General features: G+C 47.2%; 1 protein-coding gene across 1 annotated transcript in view; it reads left to right on the forward strand.

Annotated features, from left to right (window-relative positions):
- Positions 1 to 416: 416 nt before the first annotated feature.
- SCRN1 (secernin 1) overlaps positions 417 to 24,566 on the forward strand; it is a 135,262-nt gene continuing 111,112 nt past the window's right edge. Inside the window, exons 1-2 of the mRNA XM_063921960.1 lie at positions 417 to 1,018; positions 16,670 to 16,829. Coding sequence (XP_063778030.1) covers positions 16,671 to 16,829 — 159 coding nt within the window. The 5' untranslated portion in view covers positions 417 to 1,018; position 16,670. The remainder of the gene's footprint in view (positions 1,019 to 16,669; positions 16,830 to 24,566) is intronic.

Genomic DNA, 24,566 nt, shown 5'->3' on the forward strand with positions numbered 1-24,566 from the left:
CGGCCAGCGGCTTGTAATGAGTCAAATTGACTCGTTACAAGCTGCCTCTGCTGAATAATGGAGACTACTGTGCACCGTAGTATGAATTGGTATTATGTTGTGGCCACGCCCCTTCCCCACGAAGTCACGCCCCTATATATGTTTCACGCGCCTATGACGAGCACTGCCCTATCTTGCATGGGTGGGGGGGTGCCAATGCCGTTTCTTGCACACAGCGCTAAAATGCCTAGTTACGGCACTGAGTGGCATCACTGCCATCCTCTGCCTTTCCCAGTCAGTCACTGGCTCTCCCTGTGACCCCTTACCTTCCCCCCACTCATCCACTGTCTGCCCAGTCCCCCCTGCCACTCTCTGCCTCTCCCTGCCATCCACTACATCTCCCCATGGGGCGGAGGAGGGGGCCAAAGCATCTTTTTCAGTTCAGGAGACCGGCGCCGGGCTCTCCACAGCCAGAATACCGTCTCACCACGCTTTGGGCCCGGAGGCCGCCGCTACCCATGTTGGACCACCACCCAAGTGGGGATTTCGGCTGATTGTCGGAATGCCGACCTCCGGTATTTCACCGGGTGTTGGGATCCCGACAACCTGAAATCTGAATGCCTCCCGATTATTCATCTGCCTGCCTCTTTATCAGTGGCCTCACTGTCTGAAATGCCCCGGGACCCCCATAACCTTAATCCGGCTGTTTTCTAGCTCTGGTCTAAGCATTATAGTACAGTCTGTACTGTATTCTATTTCTGGTCTGCTGTCCGCTATATAACACCGTCCGCACTGTACTGCGCAGCGCTCAGCACTGTGTTCTGGGTAGCTGTGCTCTGTTACACCGCCTGCCTGTACTGTGTCCTCTGCCTGCCTTCCCGTGCACACAGCATCCCGGTAGAGGCTAGATCCCACAGCATCCCTGGCTCCAGCAGCCGGGTTAGGAGGAGGCGGCGCTTGCTGCGGTTTGCTGTCAGTCAGACCGGAGTAGAGCGGCTGCTGGTGTGATACAGAGACTGGGTGCCGGGCCCTGCAGAAGGTAAGCGCAGTATATTGCTGATTGGGCGTCAGGCTCCGGGTGTGATGATGACTGGGGGGCGGGAGTGGGATAAGGCATAGGTGTAGTACGTGTGTTGTCTTGTCCCTGTCATGCATGTACAGGGTGTTGTCCTGCCACCCGGTCTGTGCTGCACATCTGCTCCCATCAGCGCTGTATGCACGGAATATAATATTCATCTTGTTGTCTGAGTTCATTCTGCTAAATCAAGTGATGTACCTTGTGATGTACCCTTGATGGCACTAGTAGTGATGTACCCATGATGGCACTAGTAGTGATGACCCCTTGATGGCACTAGTAGTGATGTACCCTTGATGGCACTAGTAGTGATGTCCCCATGATGGCACTAGTAGTGATGTCCCCATGATGGCACTAGTAGTGATGTCCCCATGATGGCACTAGTAGTGATGTACCCATGATGGCACTAGTAGTGATGACCCCTTGATGGCACTAGTAGTGATGTACCCTTGATGGCACTAGTAGTGATGTACCCTTGATGGCACTAGTAGTGATGTCCCCATGATGGCACTAGTAGTGATGACCCCTTGATGGCACTAGTAGTGATGTACCCATGATGGCACTAGTAGTGATGACCCCTTGATGGCACTAGTAGTGATGTCCTCATGATGGCACTAGTAGTGATGTACCCATGATGGCACTAGTAGTGATGACCCGTTGATGGCACTAGTAGTGATGTCCTCATGATGGCACTAGTAGTGCTGTACCCATGATGGCACTAGTAGTGATGACCCCTTGATGGCACTAGTAGTGATGTCCCCATGATGGCACTAGTAGTGATGACCCCTTGATGGCACTAGTAGTGATGTACCCTTGATGGCACTAGTAGTGATGTACCCTTGATGGCACTAGTAGTGATGTCCCCATGATGGCACTAGTAGTGATGTCCCCTTGATGGCACTAGTAGTGATGAACCCATGATGGCACTAGTAATGATGACCCCTTGATGGCACTAGTAGTGATGTCCTCATGATGGCACTAGTAGTGATGTACCCATGATGGCACTAGTAGTGATGACCCCTTGATGGCACTAGTAGTGATGTCCTCATGATGGCACTAGTAGTGATGTACCCATGATGGCACTAGTAGTGATGACCCCTTGATGGCACTAGTAGTGATGTCCCCATGATGGCACTAGTAGTGATGTCCCCTTGATGGCACTAGTAGTGATGTCCCCATGATGGCACTAGTAGTGATGTACCCTTGATGGCACTAGTAGTGATGTCCCCATGATGGCACTAGTAGTGATGACCCCTTGATGGCACTAGTAGTGATGTCCCCATGATGGCACTAGTAGTGATGACCCCTTGATGGCACTAGTAGTGATGTCCCCTTGATGGCACTGATGTCCCCTTAATGGAACTAGTAGTGATGTCCTCATGATGGCACTGGTAGTGATGACCCCTTGATGGCACTAGTAGTGATGTCCCCATGATGGCACTAGTAGTGATGACCCCTTGATGGCACTAGTAGTGATGTCCCCTTGATGGCACTGATGTCCCCTTAATGGAACTAGTAGTGATGTCCTCATGATGGCACTGGTAGTGATGTACCCATGATTTGGGGTTTTCTAAAGCTGTAAGCCACAATCATCATAATTATAATAAAAGGCTTGAAATATCTCACTTTGCATGTAATGAGTCTATATAATATATTAGTTCAACCTTTTAAGTTGAATTACCGAAATAAATGAACTTTTGCACGATATTGTAATTTTCTGAGTTTCACCTGTATAGTACTTGTATTTGTCCAGCCAGCACATTCATATATATATTCGGGATGAATGGGTCGTATTTGGAGAAATCCAACAGGACGGAATATTGGGGTACTGTCTAGACCCAGATCGATATTTGGTTTCTCCATTCAACCCTGAGCCCAAAAGGAGAATAAATTTAATTTCTGTGAAAATGTCAGATCTCTGATTTTTATTTTTGGATCGCAGTTTTGGATCAAATTGTGTGTAATATACGTTATATATAAAGTCCTGCAGCTGCCACTTTAGCCTATGGGCTTCTTTTCGCAATGTGCACTGAGAGTAGTACAATCAGATCCCTCCCAGTGTCCCATCTGACACATGCACAGAAGGATTCTCAGGTCATAAACCCGGAAGTCCTTGTATCGCAAAGGGCAGCTCTTATAGGGGGAACTGTCCAATTTTTGTAAGCATACAGCGTTACTAAATGCTGCTATGCATAAAATGAGGGGATACGGCCATTAGGTCGACAGTCATTAGGTCGACCACTATTGGTCGACACGCATTAGGTCAACATGGTCACTAGGTTAACATGTACTAGGTCGACATGGAAAAAGGTTTGACATGAGTTTCTCACTTTTTTTTTATTTTTTCTACTTTACGATCCACGTGGACTACGATTGGGAATAGTAACTTGTGCTGAGCGCAGTGAGGCACTTTGCCTGAAGCATGGCAAGCGAAGCGAACCATGCGAGGGGACACGGTGCACTAATTGGGGTTCCCCGTCACTTTACAAAGAAAACGACACCAAAAAAAGTTAAAAAAAACCTAATGTCAACCTTTTTTCATGTCAACCTAGTGACCATGTCGACCTAAGTGTAGTTGACCTAATGACCCATACCCAAGTGGCGGAATACTGCTTGACGCATCCCATTCCCACCCTATGTGATCTGTGAACAGTGTTTATTTGAGTGCCATTGCTGATTGGGAAGCACTTTGTATGTACATGTATGAAGGGCACCAATCGGCATACTGTACAGGTACCAGTATGTTCCCCAAATGCCCTGAATCACTAATATAGCATATGTGGTTCCACCCATTCATCCATCCCTGCAAATACCACTCTGACATTTGACACATTCAATTATCTTCAAAATGGATTGTATCTGGAATCTCAATTTCTCATCAACTCAAGATACTCTAGTGTCAAATAAAGCCATCAACTGTAAAGCTTTTTCTTCATTGCAAATAATTGATTACTTAAGCATCCACCTTCATTGTGTTAATACTTGGTAGAATCTCACTAGCTGCTATTATGACTGTCAGTCTCTTCTGATAAGTTACAATTTCCCCCCATTCTTCTATGAAGAACTAGCCCAGGAATTCCCAACCTCAGTCCTCAAGGCATACTAACAGGCCAGGTTTTACTGATCCATGCTTGAGCATAGGTGACTTATACCCCTTTTATACCTAATTAAGCGGGTCGCACATGGGAGCCTGACACAGGTTCTTCCCGGGCGTTACCCGCCTCAGGCCCCTCAGCGCTGCTGTTTCCGATCCGGCATATTGCTGGGTTGGTGACGTAAGCGGTGACGCGGCGGGGGCGGCTCTTGGAGACCACATGATCTCCAAGCGCCACCCGTCCATACAGTGTGAACGGGAAATGCGTCGCAACGACCTGGCTTCCTATTTACACTGCACAGCGAGCCAGGTTGAACCTATGTTCAGCCCTGCAAGCTACCCGAGTTGGAAAACCAGGTCACTCGACCAGGATTATTCCAACTGAACCCTTTTACACTGCACAGCAACAGGCGTTATGCATGCTCGTGTGCAATAACCCGTGTTATATGCTGGCGTATTAATTAGCACCTCAGTAATTTTGATTTAACCATCTGTGCTGCAGCATGGCTATCACTAAAACCTGCGTTGTTAGTGTGCCTTGAGGGCCGATGTTGGTAATGCCACACGATGTACTAAAGAAAAAATGTGGCCAAAACCCAGTTTTCAGACTTTGGCCAAATTTTCCATATGTACTAAGCCCTGGATGCCTAGCGTTACCCTATAGAGGCCCGTGGGCTCCTTTTCACATCTTCCTGAGAGGGATCATATACAGTATGCCCCCCCGCCATGTGGTAAAGGTATAACTAACCTATTTTAATTTAAATATTAAAAGCTAAGGAGCAGATTTAACAACAAGTGATATTCTTGCAATCACTTTTTTAAATGATAAATGGTATTCCAGCCAATCAGCTCTTAACTGTCATCTTTCCAACACATGACTGCTAGGAGCTGATTGGCTGGAGCACCATTTAACATTTGTAATGAGTGGCAACAAGAATATCTTTTACTGTTAAATCTGCCACTAAGTTTTATTTTCTATAAACTGTTTACAACATTCATGTAATTTACATCATACCTATTCCATGAAATCCAGATTTAAACATTTATATATTGTCAGTTTGCACTGAGTGCCCCTATATGAGAGTCCTTTAGTGCAGTTCCCGTGCTGTATTTCTTTGTTTAGGCCCTCATTCAGCTTCATTAGATCTTTTGCTTAAATCGGCCATTTTGCGCATGCAGGTTTTTGGGGGGCGGTGATGTGGCATTGTGGGGGAGTGGTCTAGTAAACACTGTGTGTCATGGCCGTTTTCAGGCGGGCCCAATGATGTTGCCTGCGTTTCCTGCAACAGCCAAGCTGCGTTTGCAGGATGCTACCACTAATTGCCGATTTCTGCATTGCTGGGCGGTGATTAACATGCTGGACGGCTTTGCCCTGTGCTGGGCGGCCCGCCGTATGCAGTTGTAAGCAGTTTTTTTTTTTCAAAACTACTACTGAACCTGAATAAGGTGCATTGTTTGAGTTTATTCTCTGGTTGCACGCCACCTTTCTGTGATGAAATTGCTGATTACACTGCTTTAATTATTTAATACTCTGGTGGTCCTAATGCAAACCCTACCTTATTACTGCTAAATTCTTTCCACTGCCGAAATTGCTTTTTTCTAAAAAAATTTACAACTGGAAGGTTACTCAGATGTTCGATAGTCAGATCCCTAATAGGACATATTTCCTCTGATGCAGCAGTAGATCATAGAAGCCCGCTGTGGGCTTCTTTTGACTCCATTTGCGGCTTTTGCATTTTTTTCGCACCACCGTTGAATACAAAGACGCAGACGTGGTGCAATTAGCATCTATCTCTGAATCAGCCCCATAGTGTATTGCAGTATAAACAAAATATTCAGTGCAGGCAAAATGACAGGTAATGCTCATACCAGAAACCAAGAGCTGTTTCAGGTATGTAAGAATTAATTCTGCACAGGCTAGGATTCTGGGAAATATTCCAGCTGACACCACATATTATATTATGGAGCCGAAGACCTGGTGTGCTTCACAAACATGGATACATCAAATAAACATAGAACTTGACCTAGTTCATTACCGTAATGCTTGTCACAAAGGAAGTTACATATACTGTATATCTGTCTGTGTTGCACGTGCATATATATGCCACATTGGCTCCTTTGCTCCATCCTTAATTTCACAATGTGTCCAGCTCAATGTTTTCTCCCTGTACTTGTCATTCATGAACATTCTCCTTGGGCTTCTCTCCGTGCTGCCTGCTGCACACAGGCCCATTGTTGTACTCACAAATGCCACTGTGTATGCTGCATTTCAGTCATGTGTGACATTTGCTTCTGTGTGTGTTACCACATCCATGTTTAATAGCACTTTCCAGAAGTCTCCTATTCCCTGGGGGCGTTGCCTTCATTCTTGTGAGGATGCTTATGTTAAGAAACACATTATCGACCTTGTTTGATCACAGCTCATTCATCTTTTATACACATTTAGGGAATACACGTTATTTTAGCCTAAAATATAAAAAATGTTAAAGAGCCACTATACTGCAAAATGAAGGTGAAAAACACTTGCTCTGCGTTATCCTAACTTTCCTCTAGAGCACAGGTTCTCAAACTCGGTCCTCAGGACCCCACACGGTGCATGTTATGCAGGTCTCCTCACAGAATCACAAGTGAAATAATTAGCTCCACCTGTGGACCTTTTAAAACAGGGCTGGCCAAACCGGTCCTCGAGATCTACCAACAGTTCATGTTTTCCAGTCCTCCTGGAGATCTGTAGAATTGTCAGTTAAGAATGAATGCAGCACATCTTAATTAGTAATGACTACACCTGAGCACCAATTAGGTGGTCTGGAAAATGTGAACTGTTGGTAGATCTTGAGGACTGGTTTGGCCAGCTCTGTTTTAAAATGTGTCAGTGAGTAATTAATACACCTGTGCGCACTTGCTGGGTTACCTGCAAAACATGCACTGTGTGGGGTCCTGAGGACCGAGTTTGGGAACCACTGCTCTAGAGCACAGGTTCTCAAACTCGGTCCTCAGGACCCCACACGGTGCATGTCTTGCAGGTCTCCTCACAGAATCACAAGTGACATAATTAGCTCCACCTGCAGACCTTTTAAAATGTGTCAGTGAGTAATTAATACACCTGTGCACTTGCTGGGTTACCTGCAAAACATGCACTGTGTGGGGTCCTGAGGACCGAGTTTGAGAACCACTGCTCTAGAGCTTTGTTAAATTGTATAGTATTACCAGGGCTGCTAAGACATTTTGCGGGCCTGAGTGCTAGAGAGGAAGAAGGAATAGGAGCAAGGCCACTTCTAGATGAGAGACCAGTGAATGATAACAATGTGTGCGCCGCCATTTTGCTGTAGTGCGTTTTCAGAGGGAGGTGATAATCAGCCTCCATGGCTGGTAAATAGTAACCCCCCCTCCTTTGGCACCCCTGAGAATTACCTCACGGTCTATAACAGATAGCTGAATCTCTTCCTATAGCTTTAGGGCTGTGTCTTAATGGGATCCAATATATTGCAAAAATCTGATACTGAAGTTATTTGAGCGGCTGTGGCACCTTTGGCCTTACCCCCATGTATGAGTCTACCAAACTCTGCAAACCTCAGCTCACTCTCTGGCAGCTTAGTTAGGTTTTTGTAATGTTCACAAAGTACATATTAATGGTTCGGAATGTATGTTAGACATTCATTATGTTGACATGACAATATAAACATGGTCGTAATATCAACATAGACCGTGTTGACCCTGATGTTATGTCGACATTGTTAGAATGTCAACATATTGTTAACATGCTAACAGTTTATTATTATTCTGTCCCTAACCCTGATGACAACCCTAAACCTTACCATTACCCTAAGGGAAACCCTACCCATAAACCTTACCCTCATGGTAACCCTAACAATAACCCTTACCCTAATGTTAACCATAACCCTTACCCTCATGGAATCCCTAACCATAACGCTAACCCTAATGTAAACCCTAACCATAACCCTTACCCTAATGTAAACCATAACCTTTACCCTCATGGAATCTCTAACCATAACCCTTACCCTAATGTAAGCCCTAACTATAACCCTTACCCTAATGTAAGCCCTAACCATAACCCTTACCCTCATGGAATCCCTAACCATAACGCTAACCTTAATGTAAACCCTAACCATAACTCTTACCCTAATGGAAACCCTAACCATAACCATTACCCTCATGGAAACCCTAATCATAACCCTTACCCTAATGGAAACCTTAACCCTTACCCTAATGGAAACCCTAACCCTCAGGGAAACCCTAACCCTAATATAAACCCTAACCATAACCCTTACCCTCATGGAAGCCCTAAACATAATGCTAACCCTAATGTAAACCCTAACCATAAACCTTACCCTCATGGAAACCCTAACCATAACGCTAACCCTAATGGAAACCCTAACCATAACCCTTATCCTAATGGAAACCATAACCCTAACCCTCAGGGAAACCCTATCCATAACCCTAACCTTCAGGGAAACCCTAACTATAATCCTAACCCTAATGTAAACCCTAACCATAACGCTAACCTTAATGTAAACCCTAACCATAACCCTTATCCTAATGGAAACCATAACCCTAACCCTAATGTAAACCCTAACCATAACTCTTACCCTCATGGAATCCCTAACCATTACGCTAACCTTAATGTAAACCCTAACCATAATTTGTCCTAATGGAAACCATAACCCTTACCCTAATGGAAACCCTAACCATAATCCTTACCGTAATGGAAACCCTAACCATAACACTAACCCTCATGGAAACGTCCACATTACGACAACGTCAAAATTCTGTCAGTGTTAACATTAATGATATTGACATTATAGAGTGTGGATGTCAAATTCTTTCTGTCCAAATCTATTTCCAAGTAGTACAGTGAATGAATGTGATACAAAAATAAGAATTTACTCACCGGTAATTCTATTTCTCGTAGTCCGTAGTGGATGCTGGGAACTCCGTAAGGACCATGGGGAATAGACGGGCTCCGCAGGAGACTGGGCACTCTAAAAGAAAGATTAGGTACTATCTGGTGTGCACTGGCTCCTCCCTCTATGCCCCTCCTCCAGACCTCAGTTAGGGAAACTGCCCGGAAGAGCTGACACAACAAGGTAAGGATTTGGAATCCAGGGTAAGACTCATACCAGCCACACCAATCACACCGTACAACTTGTGATAACCTTACCCAGTTAACAGTATGAACAACAACTGAGCCTCACTAAACGGATGGCTCATAACAATAACCCTTAGTTAAGCAATAACTATATACACGTATTGCAGAGAGTCCGCACTTGGGACGGGCGCCCAGCATCCACTACGGACTACGAGAAATAGAATTACCGGTGAGTAAATTCTTATTTTCTCTGACGTCCTAGTGGATGCTGGGAACTCCGTAAGGACCATGGGGATTATACCAAAGCTCCCAAACGGGCGGGAGAGTGCGGATGACTCTGCAGCACCGAATGAGCAAACTCAAGGTCCTCCTCAGCCAGGGTATCAAACTTGTAGAATTTAGCAAATGTGTTTGAACCCGACCAAGTAGCAGCTCGGCAAAGCTGTAAAGCCGAGACCCCTCGGGCAGCCGCCCAAGAAGAGCCCACCTTCCTTGTGGAATGGGCTTTTACTGATTTAGGATGTGGCAGTCCAGCCGCAGAATGTGCCAGCTGAATCGTGCAACAGATCCAGCGAGCAATAGTTTGCTTTGAAGCAGGAGCACCCAGCTTGTTGGGTGCATGCAGGATAAATAGCGAGTCAGTTTTTCTGACTCCAGCCGTCCTGGAAACATAAATTTTCAAAGCCCGGACTACGTCCAGCAACTTGGAATCCTCCAAGTCCCGAGTAGCCGCAGGCACCACAATAGGTTGGTTGGTTCAAATGAAACGCTGATACCACCTTTGGGAGAAAGTGGGGACGAGTCCTCAATTCTGCCCTGTCCATATGGAAGATCAGATATGGACAAAGCCGCCAATTCTGACACACGCCTAGCCGAAGCTAAGGCCAACAGCATGACCACCTTCCACGTGAGATACTTTAGCTCCACGGTCTTAAGTGGCTCAAACCAGTGTGATTTCAGGAAATCCAACACAACGTTAAGATCCCAAGGTGCCACTGGAGGCACAAAAGGGGGCTGAATATGCAGCACTCCCTTAACAAACGTCTGAACTTCAGGCAGTGAAGCCAGTTCTTTTTGAAAGAAAATAGATAGGGCCGAAATCTGGACCTTTATGGACCCCAATTTTAGGCCCATAGACACCCCTGACTGTAGGAAGTGCAGAAATCGACCCAGCTGGAATTCCTCTGTTGGGGCCTTCCTGGCCTCACACCAAGCGACATAATTCCGCCATATGCGGTGATAATGCTTTACTGTCACATCCTTCCTAGCTTTTATCAGCGTAGGAATCACTTCATCTGGAATGCCCTTTTCCGTTAGGATCCGGCGTTCAACCGCCATGCCGTCAAACGCAGCCGCGGTAAGTCTTGGAACAGACAGGGTCCCTGCTGTAACAGGTCCTGTCTGAGAGGCAGAGGCCATGGGTCCTCTGAGATCATTTCTTGTAGTTCTGGGTACCAAGTTCTTCTTGGCCAATCCGGAACGATGAGTATAGTTTTTTTTTTTTTCCTCTCTTTCTTACTATCCTCAGCACCTTGGGTATGAGAGGAAGAGGAGGGAACACATAAACCGACTGGTTCACCCACGGTGTCACTAGTGCGTCCACAGCTATCGCCTGAGGGTCCCTTGACCTGGCGCAATATATATATTTTTTTTTAGCTTTTTGTTGAGGCGGGACGCCATCATGTCCACCTGTGGCAGTTCCCAGCGATTTGCAATCTGTGTGAAGACTTCTTGATGAAGTCCCCACTCTCCCGGGTGGAGGTCGTGCCTGCTGAGGAAGTCTGCTTCCCAGTTGTCCACTCCCGGAATGAACACTGCTGACAGTGCTTCCACGTGATTCTCCACCCATCGAAGAATCCTTGTGGCTTCTGCCATTGCCATCCTGCTTCTCGTGCCGCCCTGGCGGTTTACATGGGCGACCGCCGTGATGTTGTCTGACTGAATCAGTACTGGGTGGTTTTGAAGCAGGGGCTCTGCTTGACTCAGGGCGTTGTAAATGGCCCTTAGTTCCAGTATATTTATGTGTAGTGAAGTCTCCAGACTTGACCACTGTCCTTGGAAGTTTCTTCCCTGAGTGACTGCCCCCCATCCTCGGAGGCTTGCATCCGTGGTCACCAGGACCCAGTCCTGTATGCCGAACCTGCGGCCCTCGAGAAGATGAGCACTCTGCAGCCACCACAGCAGAGACACCCTGGCCCTTGGGGACAGGGTGATCAACCGATGCATCTGAAGATGCGATCCGGACCATTTGTCCAACAGATCCCACTGAAAGATCCTTGCATGGAACCTGCCGAAGGGAATTGCTTCGTAAGAAGCCACCATCTTTCCCAGGACTCGCATGCAGTGATGCACCGACACCTGTTTTGGTTTCAGGAGGTCCCTGACCAGAGATTACAATTCCTGGGCCTTCTCCACCGGGAGAAACACCTTCTTCTGTTCTGTGTCCAGAATCATGCCCAGGAAAAGCAGACGCGTCGCAGGAATCAGCTGCGACTTTGGGATATTCAGAATCCAGCCGTGCTGTTGCAACACTTCCTGAGAGAGTGCTACGCTGACCAACAACTGCTCTCTGGACCTCGCCTTTATGAGGAGATCGTCCAAGTACGGGATAATTATAACTCCCTTCTTCCGAAGGAGTATCATCATTTCGGCCATTACCTTGGTAAATATTCTCGATGCCGTGGAGAGACCAAACGGCAACGTCTGGAATTGGTAATGACAGTCTTGTACCACAAACCTGAGGTATTCCTGGTGAGGTGGGTAAATGGGGACATGCAAGTAAGCATCCTTGATGTCCAGCGACACCATAAAATCCCCCTCTTCCAGGCTTGCAATAACCGCCCTGAGCGATTCCATTTTGAACTTGAACTTCTTTATATAAGTGTTCAAGGATTTTAAATTCAGGATGGGTCTCACCGAACCGTCCGGTTTCGGTACCACAAACATTGTGGAATAGTAACCCCTGCCCTGTTGAAGGAGGGGGACCTTGATTATCACCTGCTGGAGGTACAGCTTGTGAATTGCCGCCAGTACTACCTCCCTTTCCCTGGGAGCAGCTGGCAAGGCTGATTTGAGGTAACGGCGAGGGGGAGTCGCCTCGAACTCCAGCTTGTATCCCTGAGATACAATTTGTACAGCCCAGAGATCCACTTGTGAGCGAACCCACTGGTTGCTGAAGTTTCGGAGACGCGCCCCCACCGCACCTGGCTCCGCCTGTGGAGCCCCAACGTCATGCGGTGGACTTAGTGGAAGCAGGGGAGGATTTTTGTTCCTGGGAACTGGCTGCCTGGTGCAGCTTCTTTCCTCTACCCTTGCCTCTGGCCAGAAAGGATGCTCCTCTGACCCGCTTGCCTTTCTGAGGCCGAAAGGACTGCATTTGATAATACGGTGCTTTCTTAGGCTGTGAGGGAACCTGAGGTAAAAAAGTCGACTTCCCAGCAGTTGCTGTGGATACGAGGTCCGAGAGACCGTCCCCAAACAATTCCTCACCCTTATAAGGCAAAACCTCCATGTGTTTTTTAGAATCAGCATCACCTGTCCACTGCTGAGTCCATAATACTCTCCTGGCAGAAATGGACATTGCATTAATTCTAGATGCCAGCAGGCAAATGTCCCTCTGTGCATCCCGCATATATAAGACGACGTCTTTTATATGTTCGATGATTAGCAAAACAGCATCCCTGTCGAGGGAATCAATGTTGTCTGACAGGGTATCAGTCCATGCTGCTGCAGCACTACACATCCAGGCTGAAGCAATAGCAGGTCTCAGTAGAGTACCAGAGTGTGTATACACAGACTTCAGGATAGCTTCCTGCTTTCTATCCGCAGGATCCTTTAGGGCGGCCGTATCCTAAGACGGCAGTGCCACCCTTTTAGATAAGCGTGTTAGCGCCTTGTCCACCCTAGGGGATGTTTCCCAACGTAACCTATCCGTTGGCGGGAAAGGGTACGCCATCAGTAACCTCTTAGAAATCACTAGTTTCTTATCAGGGGAACTCCACGCTTCTTCACACAAATCATTTAATTCATCAGATGGGGGAAAAGTCACTGGCTGCTTTTTCTCCCCAAACATAATACCCCTCTTGGTGGTAACCGGGTTAATATCAGAAATGTGCAATACATCTTTCATTGCAGTAATCACGCATCGGATGGCTTTTGTAGACTGTACATTTGTCTCATCCTCATCTACACTGGAGTCAGACTCCGTGTCGACATCTGTGTCTACCATCAGAGCTAGCGGGCGTTTATGAGCCCCTGACGGCTTCTGAGTCGCCTGGGCAGGCGCGGGCTGAGACCCCGGCTGTCCCAAGGCTGCTGCGTCATCGAACCTTTTATGTAAGGAGTTGACACTGTCGGTTAAGACCTTCCACATATCCATCCAATCAGGTGTCGGCCCCGTCGGGGGCGACACCACACTTATCTGCCTCTGCTCCGCCTCCACGTAACCCTCCTCATCAAACATGTCGACACAGCCGTACCGACACACCGCACACACACAGGGAATGCTCAGACTGAGGACAGGACCCCACAAAGTCCTTTGGGGAGACAGAGAGAGAGTATGCCAGCACACACCACAGCGCTATATAACACAGGGATTTACACTGCTAATAAGTGATATTCCCAATAGCTGCTTGTCTGTATCGATTTGCGCCTAAATTTATGTGCCCCCCCTCTCTTTTTAACCCGTCTTATACCTGGATACTGCAGGGGAGAGCTTGGGGAGCGTGCTTCCAGCGGAGCTGTGAAGGGAAAATGGCGCTGGTGTGCTGAGGAAGAAGGCCCCGCCCCCTCAGCGGCGGGCTTCTGTCCCGCGTTTTCTGTAACTTAATGGCGTTTTTTTTTTACACATATACAGTTAACTGACTGTATTATGTGTATTTTATGCCAAAAGGTATTATAATTGCTGCCCAGGGCGCGCCCCCCCCCCCAGCGCCCTGCACCCTACAGTGACCGGAGTGTGTGGTGTGCTGTGGGAGCAATGCGCACAGCTGCAGTGCTGTGCGCTAACTTAATGAAGACAGGAGTCTTCTGCCGCCGATTTCATCGCTTCTTCTTCTGTCTTCTGGCTCTGCAAGGGGGACGGCGGCGCGGCGTCGGGAACGGACGATCGAGGTCAGGCCCTGTGTTCGAACCCTCTGGAGCTAATGGTGTCCAGTAGCCTAAGAAGCACAAGCTAGCTGCAAGCAGGTAGGTTTGCTTCTCTCCCCTCAGTCCCACGTAGCAGTGAGTCTGTTGCCAGCAGATCTCACTGAAAATAAAAAACCTAACAAATACTTTCTTTTCTAGCAAGCTCAGGAGAGCCCACTAGGAGCACCCGGCTCTGGCCGGGCACATATTCCAACTGAGGTCTGGAGGAGGGGCATAGAGGGAGGAGCCAGTGCACACCAGATAGTACCTAATCTTTCTTTTAGAGTGTCCAGTCTCCTGCGGAGCCCGTCTATTCCCCATGGTCCTTACGGAGTTTCCAGCATCCACTAGGACGTCAGAGAAAGCTAAATTACTGAAGCACATGGCTAAAATCCTTTTACAGGAGGAAGTGATCATCATCCTGCCACTCACAATCCTGGTAAACATGATGCAAAAAACTGTCACAGCAGTGTAACGTCAGATGTGTACCATTGTTCCACCATTAAAATAATTACTTGAGGCAAAATGCAGATCATATCATCCCACTGACAAATCTCCTATTAGCATACCTCCCAACTTTTGCGGCGATGAAATCGGGACTATCAACTCGAAAAGGGTGCGTGGCCTCGCTCGTGGTGAGCGTGACCTCGCTTGAGTGGGTGTGGCCTTGCCAAACTGACCATTTTTCTGCCTTTTGGGGGCGTGCCCAGCGGTCCCTGTGCAGCTGGGCAGCCCCCACTCCCCTCCTAGCACTGAATATATGCCGTGCGCGTGCGCACAGCATGTATTCAGTGATCACCGGCTGCTTTGTAGAGCAGAACAGCGGGCGATCAAAGGCTCTCCCAACTGCCCTCCCCCCCCCCCCCCCCGCCCCCCCGCCCGCGGGACACTGCTGCCAGTGGGTGGGACAGCGGGACAGGGTCCGAATAGCGGGGACAGTTGGGAGGTATGTATTAGGGATTTGAGTTATATTTTTGTTACATGTACAAACAATAAATTAAGGGGATTAAACAGAGCTACCTCCTCTGTCAGCCCCTACTATACGCTTCAACCTCATCCTCACTGCTTGGAAGTAAAGGCACTAGACGTGATTTCACATTCGTTATATGGGTGGGATGTATTAACCTTCTCCGAAACATTGCATTGATACTAATCGCATATGTACTAACATATGCGATTAGTACTGGAAATGGACAGCATTGTCCTTTGCAGTCAGCGCCGGTCTGGGTTTATGACCTGGGAGTCCAGCTGTGCATGTGCAGAGTAAAGCGGCAGCAGCAGGGTATGCTGGGAGGTATCCAATTGGATCCCTCTTGGTGCTGAAAGCGGAAATAAGCACATAGGCTTCTACAGAGAAATGCCAGTAAATGCTGGCTTTACGCTCCACACCGAAGCCCAGGAATCAAAGGCTTAGTACATATGGAAATGTGGTAAAAACACTGAAAACTTTTTTTTTTACCACATTTTTTTCCGTTAGTACATCCCACCCTAAGGCCCTCATTCCGAGTTGTTCGCTCGCAAGCTGCTTTTAGCAGCATTGCACACACTAAGCCGCCGCCTACTGGGAGTGAATCTTAGCTTAGCAAAATTGCGAACGAAAGATTCTCTAAATTGCGATTAGAAATGTCTTTGCAGTTTCTGAGTAGCTCGAGACTTACTCTGCCACTGCGATCAGTTCAGTCAGTTTCGTTCCTGGTTTGACGTCACAAACACACCCAGCGCTCGCCCAGGCACTCCTCCGTTTCTCCAGCCACTCCCGCATTTTTCCCAGGAACGGCAGCGTTTTTTCACACACACCCATAAAACGGCCAGTTTCCGCCCAGAAACACCCACTTCCTGTCAATCACATTACGATCACCAGAACGAAGAAAAAAACCTCGTAATGCCGTGAGTAAAATACCAAACTTCTTAGCAAATTTACTTGGCGCAGTCGCAGTGCGAACATTGCGCATGCGCAATTAGCGGAAAATCGCTGCGATGCGAAGAAAATTACCGAGCGAACAACTCAGAATGACCACCTAAGTCACTACTCTTATATAGGATTGCCATAATATCCCTTTAATCTAGGACACCTATGATTCGCACAGGTTCTGTGGCTGACTGAGTTCAAGCCTGCATATCACCTGGTTTTAATCAACCACATAACCTGTGTTAATCATGTGTCCCAAATTAAAGGGATATTATGGCAAATCTCCTCTTATACACCAGCGTGCCATGCAAAGAATGCAAATGTTTGTCCACTCATTCATTGACAATCTAGCACTAATGCTCCGTATTCTTGCTTTAGGATGACTGGAGCACCTCCAAGCTATTGTTTTGTGGCCTTTCCACCCCGTACCAAAAAAGACCAGATATTGTTTGGTAAGAACTCAGCGCGACCCAGAGATGAAGTTCAAGAGGTGCTGTATGTCCCATCTAGCAGTCATGAAGCTGGAAGTCGAGTCCAGGTAAGTTAAAGGCTGGACTTACAATTAATATGCCCTTATTCAACCATTTTTATCTGCCTCGGGGGTTATCTAACAGTCTAAAGGACAAGTTCAGATCTTCAAGGGCACCGAGAGGAGGGAGGGGGTGGGGCAGGTTCTACTTACCTGGGGCCGGGCCAACTGGAGGAGCAGCAGCAGTTTCCTCTATTTCCCTGCATAAAGTGTGGGGGTGGAGCAATCACACTTATCGACCTTCATGGATCTGTCCCCTGGCCGAGAGGCACAAATCCACTCCCCTTCCCAGCACACACCACCGCTTTGTGGTGCAATGCATAGTACTTGGGGGCTTTTCCCACACCCCTTTAGTACCCGGACCATCACTGCTCTCGATGGCGCTGTTGACCTTGATCAAGAGTCTTCACTTTTTCTTCCTTCACACTGGCCCTTGTTAGAATGCAACTACACACAAATACACAAATTAATCTGTTCTGGAAATGTTTAACAATTTTGGTAAATCTTACTGCAAAGCAGGGGACACTGGGCCACATTGCTTCCCAGAGGACAGTTACATAGGTACACTATTTTATGGATTACATCTTCAGAGGTTTCTCTTGGGTTGCTGTGTGCTAAAGTGAGATAACATATCACAGTGGATTCTAGTACATTGTGGTATCAGAATTGAGCAGAAAGCAGTAACTCAAGATTGCGGTGATGACAGGACTCTGGCACATGACAGACATTGACAGTAGTGCTACTCCAGAGCTACCCGGAGCATCTAAGGCAGGCATGTCCAAACTGCGGCCCTCCAGCTGTTGTGAAACTACATTTCTCTATCGTCCTAAGTGGATGCTGGGGTTCCTGAAAGGACCATGGGGAATAGCGGCTCCGCAGGAGACAGGGCACAAAAAAGTAAAGCTTTTACCAGATCAGGTGGTGTGCACTGGCTCCTCCCCCTATGACCCTCCTCCAGACTCCAGTTAGATTTTGTGCCCGAACGAGAAGGGTGCAATCTAGGTGGCTCTCCTAAAGAGCTGCTTAGAGAAAGTTTAGCTTAGGTTTTTTACTTTACAGTGAGTCCTGCTGGCAACAGGATCACTGCAACGAGGGACTTAGGGGAGAAGTAGTGAACTCACCTGCGTGCAGAGTGGATTTGCTGCTTGGCTACTGGACACTAGCTCCAGAGGGACGATCACAGGTACAGCCTGGATGGTCACCGGAGCCGCGCCGCCGGCCCCCTTGCAGACGCTGAAGAGAGAAGAGGTCCAAAATCGGCGGCTGAAGACTCCTGAGTCTTCATAAAGGTAGCGCACAGCACTGCAGCTGTGCGCCATTTTCCTCTCAGCACACTTCACACAACAGTCACTGAGGGTGCAGAGCGCTGGGGGGGGGCGCTCTGAGAGGCAAATAAAAACCTTATTAGAGGCAAAAAATACCTCACATATAGCCCACAGAGGCTATATGGAGATATTTAACCCCTGCCTAACTTCAAAAATAGCGGGAGACGAGCCCGCCGTAAAAGGGGCGGGGCCTATCTCCTCAGCACACAGCGCCATTTTCTCTCACAGAAAAGCTGGAGAGAAGGCTCCCAGGCTCTCCCCTGCACTGCACTACAGAAACAGGGTTAAAACAGAGAGGGGGGGCACTGATTTTGGCGATATTGTATATATATAAAAGATGCTATAAGGGAGAAACACTTATATAAGGTTGTCCCTATATAATTATAGCGTTTTTGGTGTGTGCTGGCAGACTCTCCCTCTGTCTCCCCAAAGGGCTAGTGGGTCCTGTCCTCTGTCAGAGCATTCCCGGTGTGTGTGCTGTGTGTCGGTACGTGTGTGTCGACATGTATGAGGACGATGTTGGTGAGGAGGCGGAGAAATTGCCTGTAATGGTGATGTCACTCTCTAGGGAGTCGACACCGGAATGGATGGCTTATTTAGAGAATTACGTGAGAATGTCAACACGCTGCAAGGTCGGTTGACGACATGAGACGGCCGACAATCTATTAGGACCGGTCCAGGCGTCTCAGAAACACCGTCAGGGGTTTTAAAAACGCCCATTTACCTCAGTCGGTCGACACAGACACGGACACTGAATACAGTGTCGACGGTGAATAAACAAACGTATTTCTCATTAGGGCCACACGTTAAGGGCAATGAAGGAGGTGTTACGTGTTTCTGATACTACAAGTACCACAAGAAAGGGTATTATGTGGGAGTGGAAAAAACTACCTGTAGTTTTTCCTGAATCAGATAAAATAAAATGAAGTGTGTGATGATGCGTAGGGTTACCCCGATAGCAAATATTGGCGTTATACCCTTTCCCGCCAGAAAACACCCCTTAGGGTGATAAGGCGCTCACACGCTTATCAAGTGGCGTTACCGTCTCCAGATACGGCCGCCCTCAAGGAGCCAGCTGATAGGAAGCTGGAAAAATATCCTAAAAAGTATATACACACATACGGTGGTTATACTGCGACCAGCGATCGCCATCAGCCTGGAGATGCAGTGCTGGGTTGGCTTGGTCGGATTCCCTGACTGAAAATATTTTATTCATGTAGAGCATTTAATAGGATGCATTCTATATATATGTATGTGAGATGCACAGAGGGATATTTGCTCTCTGGCATCAAGATAAGTGCGTTGTCCATATCTCCCAGAAGATGTCAGGGACACGACAGTAGTCAGGTGATACAGATCCCATACGGCAGATGGAAGTATTGCTGTATAAAGGGAAGGAGTTATTTGGGGGTCGGTCCATCGGACCTGGGGACCACAGCAACAGCTGGGAAATCCAACCTTTTTTACCCCAAGTTACATCTCAGCTAAAAAAGACACCGTCTTTTCAGCCTCAATCTTTCCTTTCCCATGAGGGCATGCAGGCAAAAGGCCAGTCATATCTGCCCAGACATAGAGGTAAGGGAAGTAGACTGCAGCAGGCAGCCCTTTCCCAGGAAAAGAAGCCCTCCACCGCGTCTGCCAAGTCCTCAGCATGACGCTGGGGCCGTGCAAGCGGACTCAAGGTGGGGGGGTAGTCTCAAGAGTCTCAGGGCGCAGTGGGATCACTCGCAAGTTGACCCCTAGATCGTACGAGTATTATCCCAGGGGTAAAGATTGGAGAGTCGAGACATCTTCTCCTCGCAGGTTCCTGAAGTCTGCTTTACCAACGGCTCCCTCCGACAGGGAGGCAGCATTGGAAACAATTCACAAGCTGTATATCCAGCAGGTGATAATCAAAGTACCCCTCCTACGACAAGGAAAAGGGTATTATTTTTCCACACTATATTGTGGTACTGAAGCCAGACGGCTTGGTGACACATAGTCTAAATCTAAAATGTTTTGAACACTTACATAAAAGGTTCAAATCGAGATAAAGTCACTCAGAGCAGTGATAGCGAACCGGAAAAAAGGGGACTATATGGTGTCCCTGGACATCAAGGATTACCTCCATGTCCAAATTTTGTCCTTCTCATCAAGGGTACCTCTGGTTCGTGGTACAGAACTGTCAATATCAGTTTCAGACGATGCCGTTTGAATTATCCACGGCACCCCGGGCCTTTTTACCAAGGTAATGGCCGAAAAGATGTTTCTTCAAAGAAAAAAGGCATCTAAATTATCCCTTACTTGCACGACCTAAAAAGGGCAAGTTCCAGAGAACAGTTGGAGGTCGGAAGAGCACTATCTAAAGTAGTTCTTCGACGGCACGACTGGATTCTAAATATTCCAAGAATCGCAGCTGTTTTCCGACGATACGTCTGCTGTTCCTAGGGATGATTCTGGACACGGTTCAGAAAAAGGTTTTTCTTCCCGAGGAAAAAGCAAAGGAGTTATCCGACCTGTCAGGAACCTCCTAAAACCAGGAAAGGTGTCTGTACATCAATGCACAAGAGTCCTGGGAAAAATGGTGGCTTTTTACGAAGCAATTCCATTCGGCAGATTCCATGCAAGAATTTTCCAAAGGGATCTGTTGGACAAATGGTCAGGGTCGCATCCTCAGATGCACCTGCGAATAACCCTGTCGCCAAGGACAAGGGTATATCTTCTGTGGTGGTTGCAAAAGGCTCATCTATTGGAGGGCCGCAGATTCGGCATACAGGATTTGATCCTGGTGACCACGGACGCCAGCCTGAGAGGTTGGGGAGCAGTCACACAAGGAAGAAACTTCCAGGGGGTATGGACGAACCTGGAAAAGTCTCTTCACATAAACATTCTGGTACTAAGAGCAATCTAAAATGCTCTAAGCCAGGCGGAACCACTCCTGCAAGGAAAACCGGTGTTGATTCAGTCGGACAACATCACGGCGGTCGCCCATGTAAACAGACAGGGCGGCACAAGAAGCAGGAGTGCAATGGCAGAAGCTGCCAAGATTCTTCGCTGGGCGGAGAATCACGTAATAGCACTGTCAGCAGTGTTCTTCCCGGGCGTGGACAACTGGGAAGCAGACTTCCTCAGCAGACACGATATTCACCCGGGAGAGGGGGGTCTTCATCCAGAAGTCTTCCACATGCTAATAAACTGTTGGGAAAGACCAATGGTAGACATGATGGCGTCTCGCCTCAACAAGAAACTGGACAAGTATTGCGCCAGGTCAAGAGATCCACAGGCAATAGCTGTGGACGCACTGGTAACACCTTGGGTGTACAAATCAGTATATGTGTTTCCTCCTCTGCCTCTCATACCAAAGGTATTGAAGATTATACGGTGAGGAGGAGTAAGAACAATACTAGTGGCTCCGGATTGGCCAAGAAGGACTTGGTACCCGGAACTTCAAGAGTTGGTCACGGACGACCCGTGCCCTCTACTTCTGAGAAGGGACCTGCTACAACAGGGTCCCTGTCTCTTTCAAGACTTACCGCGGCTGCGTTTGACGGCATGGCGGTTGAACGCCAGATCCTAAAAGGGAAAGGCATTCCAGAAGAAGTCATTCCTACCTTGATTAAGGCAAGGAAGGAAGTCACCGCGAAACATTATCACCGCATTTGGCGAAAATATGTCGCGTGGTGCGAGGATCGGAGTGTTCCGACGGAGGAATTTCAACTGGGTCGTTTCCTACATTTCCTACAATCAGGATTGTCTATGGGTCTCAAATTGAGATCTATTAAGGTTCAAATTTCGGCCCTGTCAATATTCTTCCAAAAAGAATTGGCCTCAGTTCCTGAGGTACAGACTTTTGTTAAAGGAGTACTGCATATACAGCCTCCTGTGGTGCCTCCGGTGGCACCGTGGGATCTAAATGTAGTTTTAGATTTCCTCAAATCCCATTGGTTTGAACCATTGAAAAAGGTGGATTTTAAATATCTCACATGGAAAGTGACTATGTTACTGGCCCTGGCTTCCGCCAGGAGAGTATCTGAATTGGCGGCTTTATCTTATAAAAGCCCTTATCTAATCTTCCATTCGGATAGGGCAGAACTGAGGACTCGTCCGCATTTTCTCCCTAAGGTGGTATCAGCGTTTCACCTGAACCAACCTATTGTGGTGCCTGCGGCCACTGGCGACTTGGAGGACTCCAAGTTGTTGGACGTTGTCAGAGCCTTAAAAATATACATTTCAAGGACGGCTGAAGTCAGAAAATCTGACTCGCTGTTGATACTATATGCACCCAACAAGTTGGGTGCCCCTGCTTCTAAGCAGACGATTGCTCGTTGGATTTGTAACACAATTCAACTTGCTCATTCTGTGGCAGGCCTGCCACAGCCTAAATCTGTTAAGGCCCATTCCACAAGGAAGGTGGGCTCATCTTGGGCGGCTGCCCGAGGGGTCTCGGCATTACAATTCTGTCGAGCAGCTACGTGGTCGGGGGAAAACACGTTTGTAAAATTCTACAAATTTGATACCCTGGCAAAAGAGGACTTGGAATTCTCTCATTCGGTGCTGCAGAGTCATCCGCACTCTCCCGCCCGTTTGGGAGCTTTGGTATAATCCCCATGGTCCTTTCAGGAACCCCAGCATCCACTTAGGACGATAGAGAAAATAAGAATTTACTTACCGATAATTCTATTTCTCGGAGTCCGTAGTGGATGCTGGGCGCCCATCCCAAGTGCGGATTATCTGCAATACTGTACATAGTTATTGTTAACAAATTCGGGTTATATTGTTAAGGAGCCATCTTTAAGAGGCTCTTTCTGTTATCATACTGTTAACTGGGTTTAGATCACAAGTTGTACGGTGTGATTGGTGTGGCTGGTATGAGTCTTACCCGGGATTCAAATTGCCTCCCTTATTGTGTACGCTCGTCCGGGCACAGTACCTAACTGGAGTCTGGAGGAGGGTCATAGGGGGAGGAGCCAGTGCACACCACCTGATCTGGTAAAAGCTTTACTTTTTTGTGCCCTGTCTCCTGCGGAGCCGCTATTCCCCATGGTCCTTTCAGGAACCCCAGCATCCACTACGGACTCCGAGAAATAGAATTATCGGTAAGTAAATTCTTATTATCCCAGCATGCCCTGACACAGTTTTGCTGTCAGAGAATGCTAAAGCTGTGTCAGGGGGGCATGCTGAGATGTGTAGTTTCTCAACAGCTAGAGGGCCACAGTTTGGACATGCCTGATCTAAGGGATACTCCAGACAGGCACCCAGCAGCCTGTGGAGCTCCACTTTCCAGAGGCAGCAGGTCTGCGCCTATGCGAGACATCATGATTACAGCACTGTAAAGTAGGATAAAGATAATAAATTCTTGGAACTTTGAGATTACATATGGAATCTAAATAAAGCTTTTATAGACTGAACAAACTATTCTATGTCAACAATTGACCTGTGTGTTAGAAGATCAGTTATTTCAAACCAGATTTTCCCCTTCCTTGTGCCATTCCTTAGATATTTAACGGTTTATGTACTAAGCCTTGGATTTAGGCAAAGTGGACGGAGATAAATTAACAACAAACCAGTTCCTGTCATCTTTCAAAATCAGCCTGTGATATGGCAGCTGGGAGCTGATTGGCTGGTACTTTATCTCTGTCCACTTTATTTTCATCCAAGGCTTAGTAAATAGACCCCTTTGTATCTAATACATTTTATAAAATGATAGCTAGAAGCTGATTAATGCTATGGCCAACACGTGTTCTTATAGAAGATTTTTTTTTTTAAATAAAGTATTTTTATTTCGAAGGAGAGTAGTTTGCATACAGACATTGCATAACAGGAACACATTAAACACGTAATGACATGTCCTCATCGGGGAACAGCATTCACTTTCGACTTATTTTCAAACTATGTCATTTGCTCATAGGCACATAGGAATGTACAGTTATATATACCATTATTTTGCATTATCCGTACACTCTAGTATTCATGAAATCACATTATACTTTGTTTTGTTCCCCCCCCCCCCCCTCAAATATAACTCTTACGGACAATCCGTCCAAGTAAAACCCTTTAAAAGAGAAGAAAACAATCAGAAACCAAACACAGAGAACCCCAGAAATAAAAAAATAAAAAAAAACAAAGAGACAAAAAACATTATGGGGAAGAGGACGCATTGGGGGATACTAGCACTCTAAATCCTACCCTGTCCAGATGGGCACAGAGCCACTCTCTCATTCACAACCCATTGGGTGAGAGGGAAGCCTATGGCCCTAGAAGATCATAACTTGGCAAATCCAGGACCTGTTAGTAACCCTATCACCATTAAGTTGTAGGGTCTGGGACTGAGTATATGGATTCCAGCCATGGAGACCAAATTCTTTCAAATTTAGCGGAGGCATTGTGTTTCATATAAATGTATCGTTCCTTAAAAACAGTGTCGTTTATTAGTGCCTTAAGA

The sequence above is a fragment of the Pseudophryne corroboree genome, chromosome 5, assembly GCF_028390025.1.
Source record: "Pseudophryne corroboree isolate aPseCor3 chromosome 5, aPseCor3.hap2, whole genome shotgun sequence".
In the NCBI taxonomy this organism is placed as follows: domain Eukaryota; kingdom Metazoa; phylum Chordata; class Amphibia; order Anura; family Myobatrachidae; genus Pseudophryne; species Pseudophryne corroboree.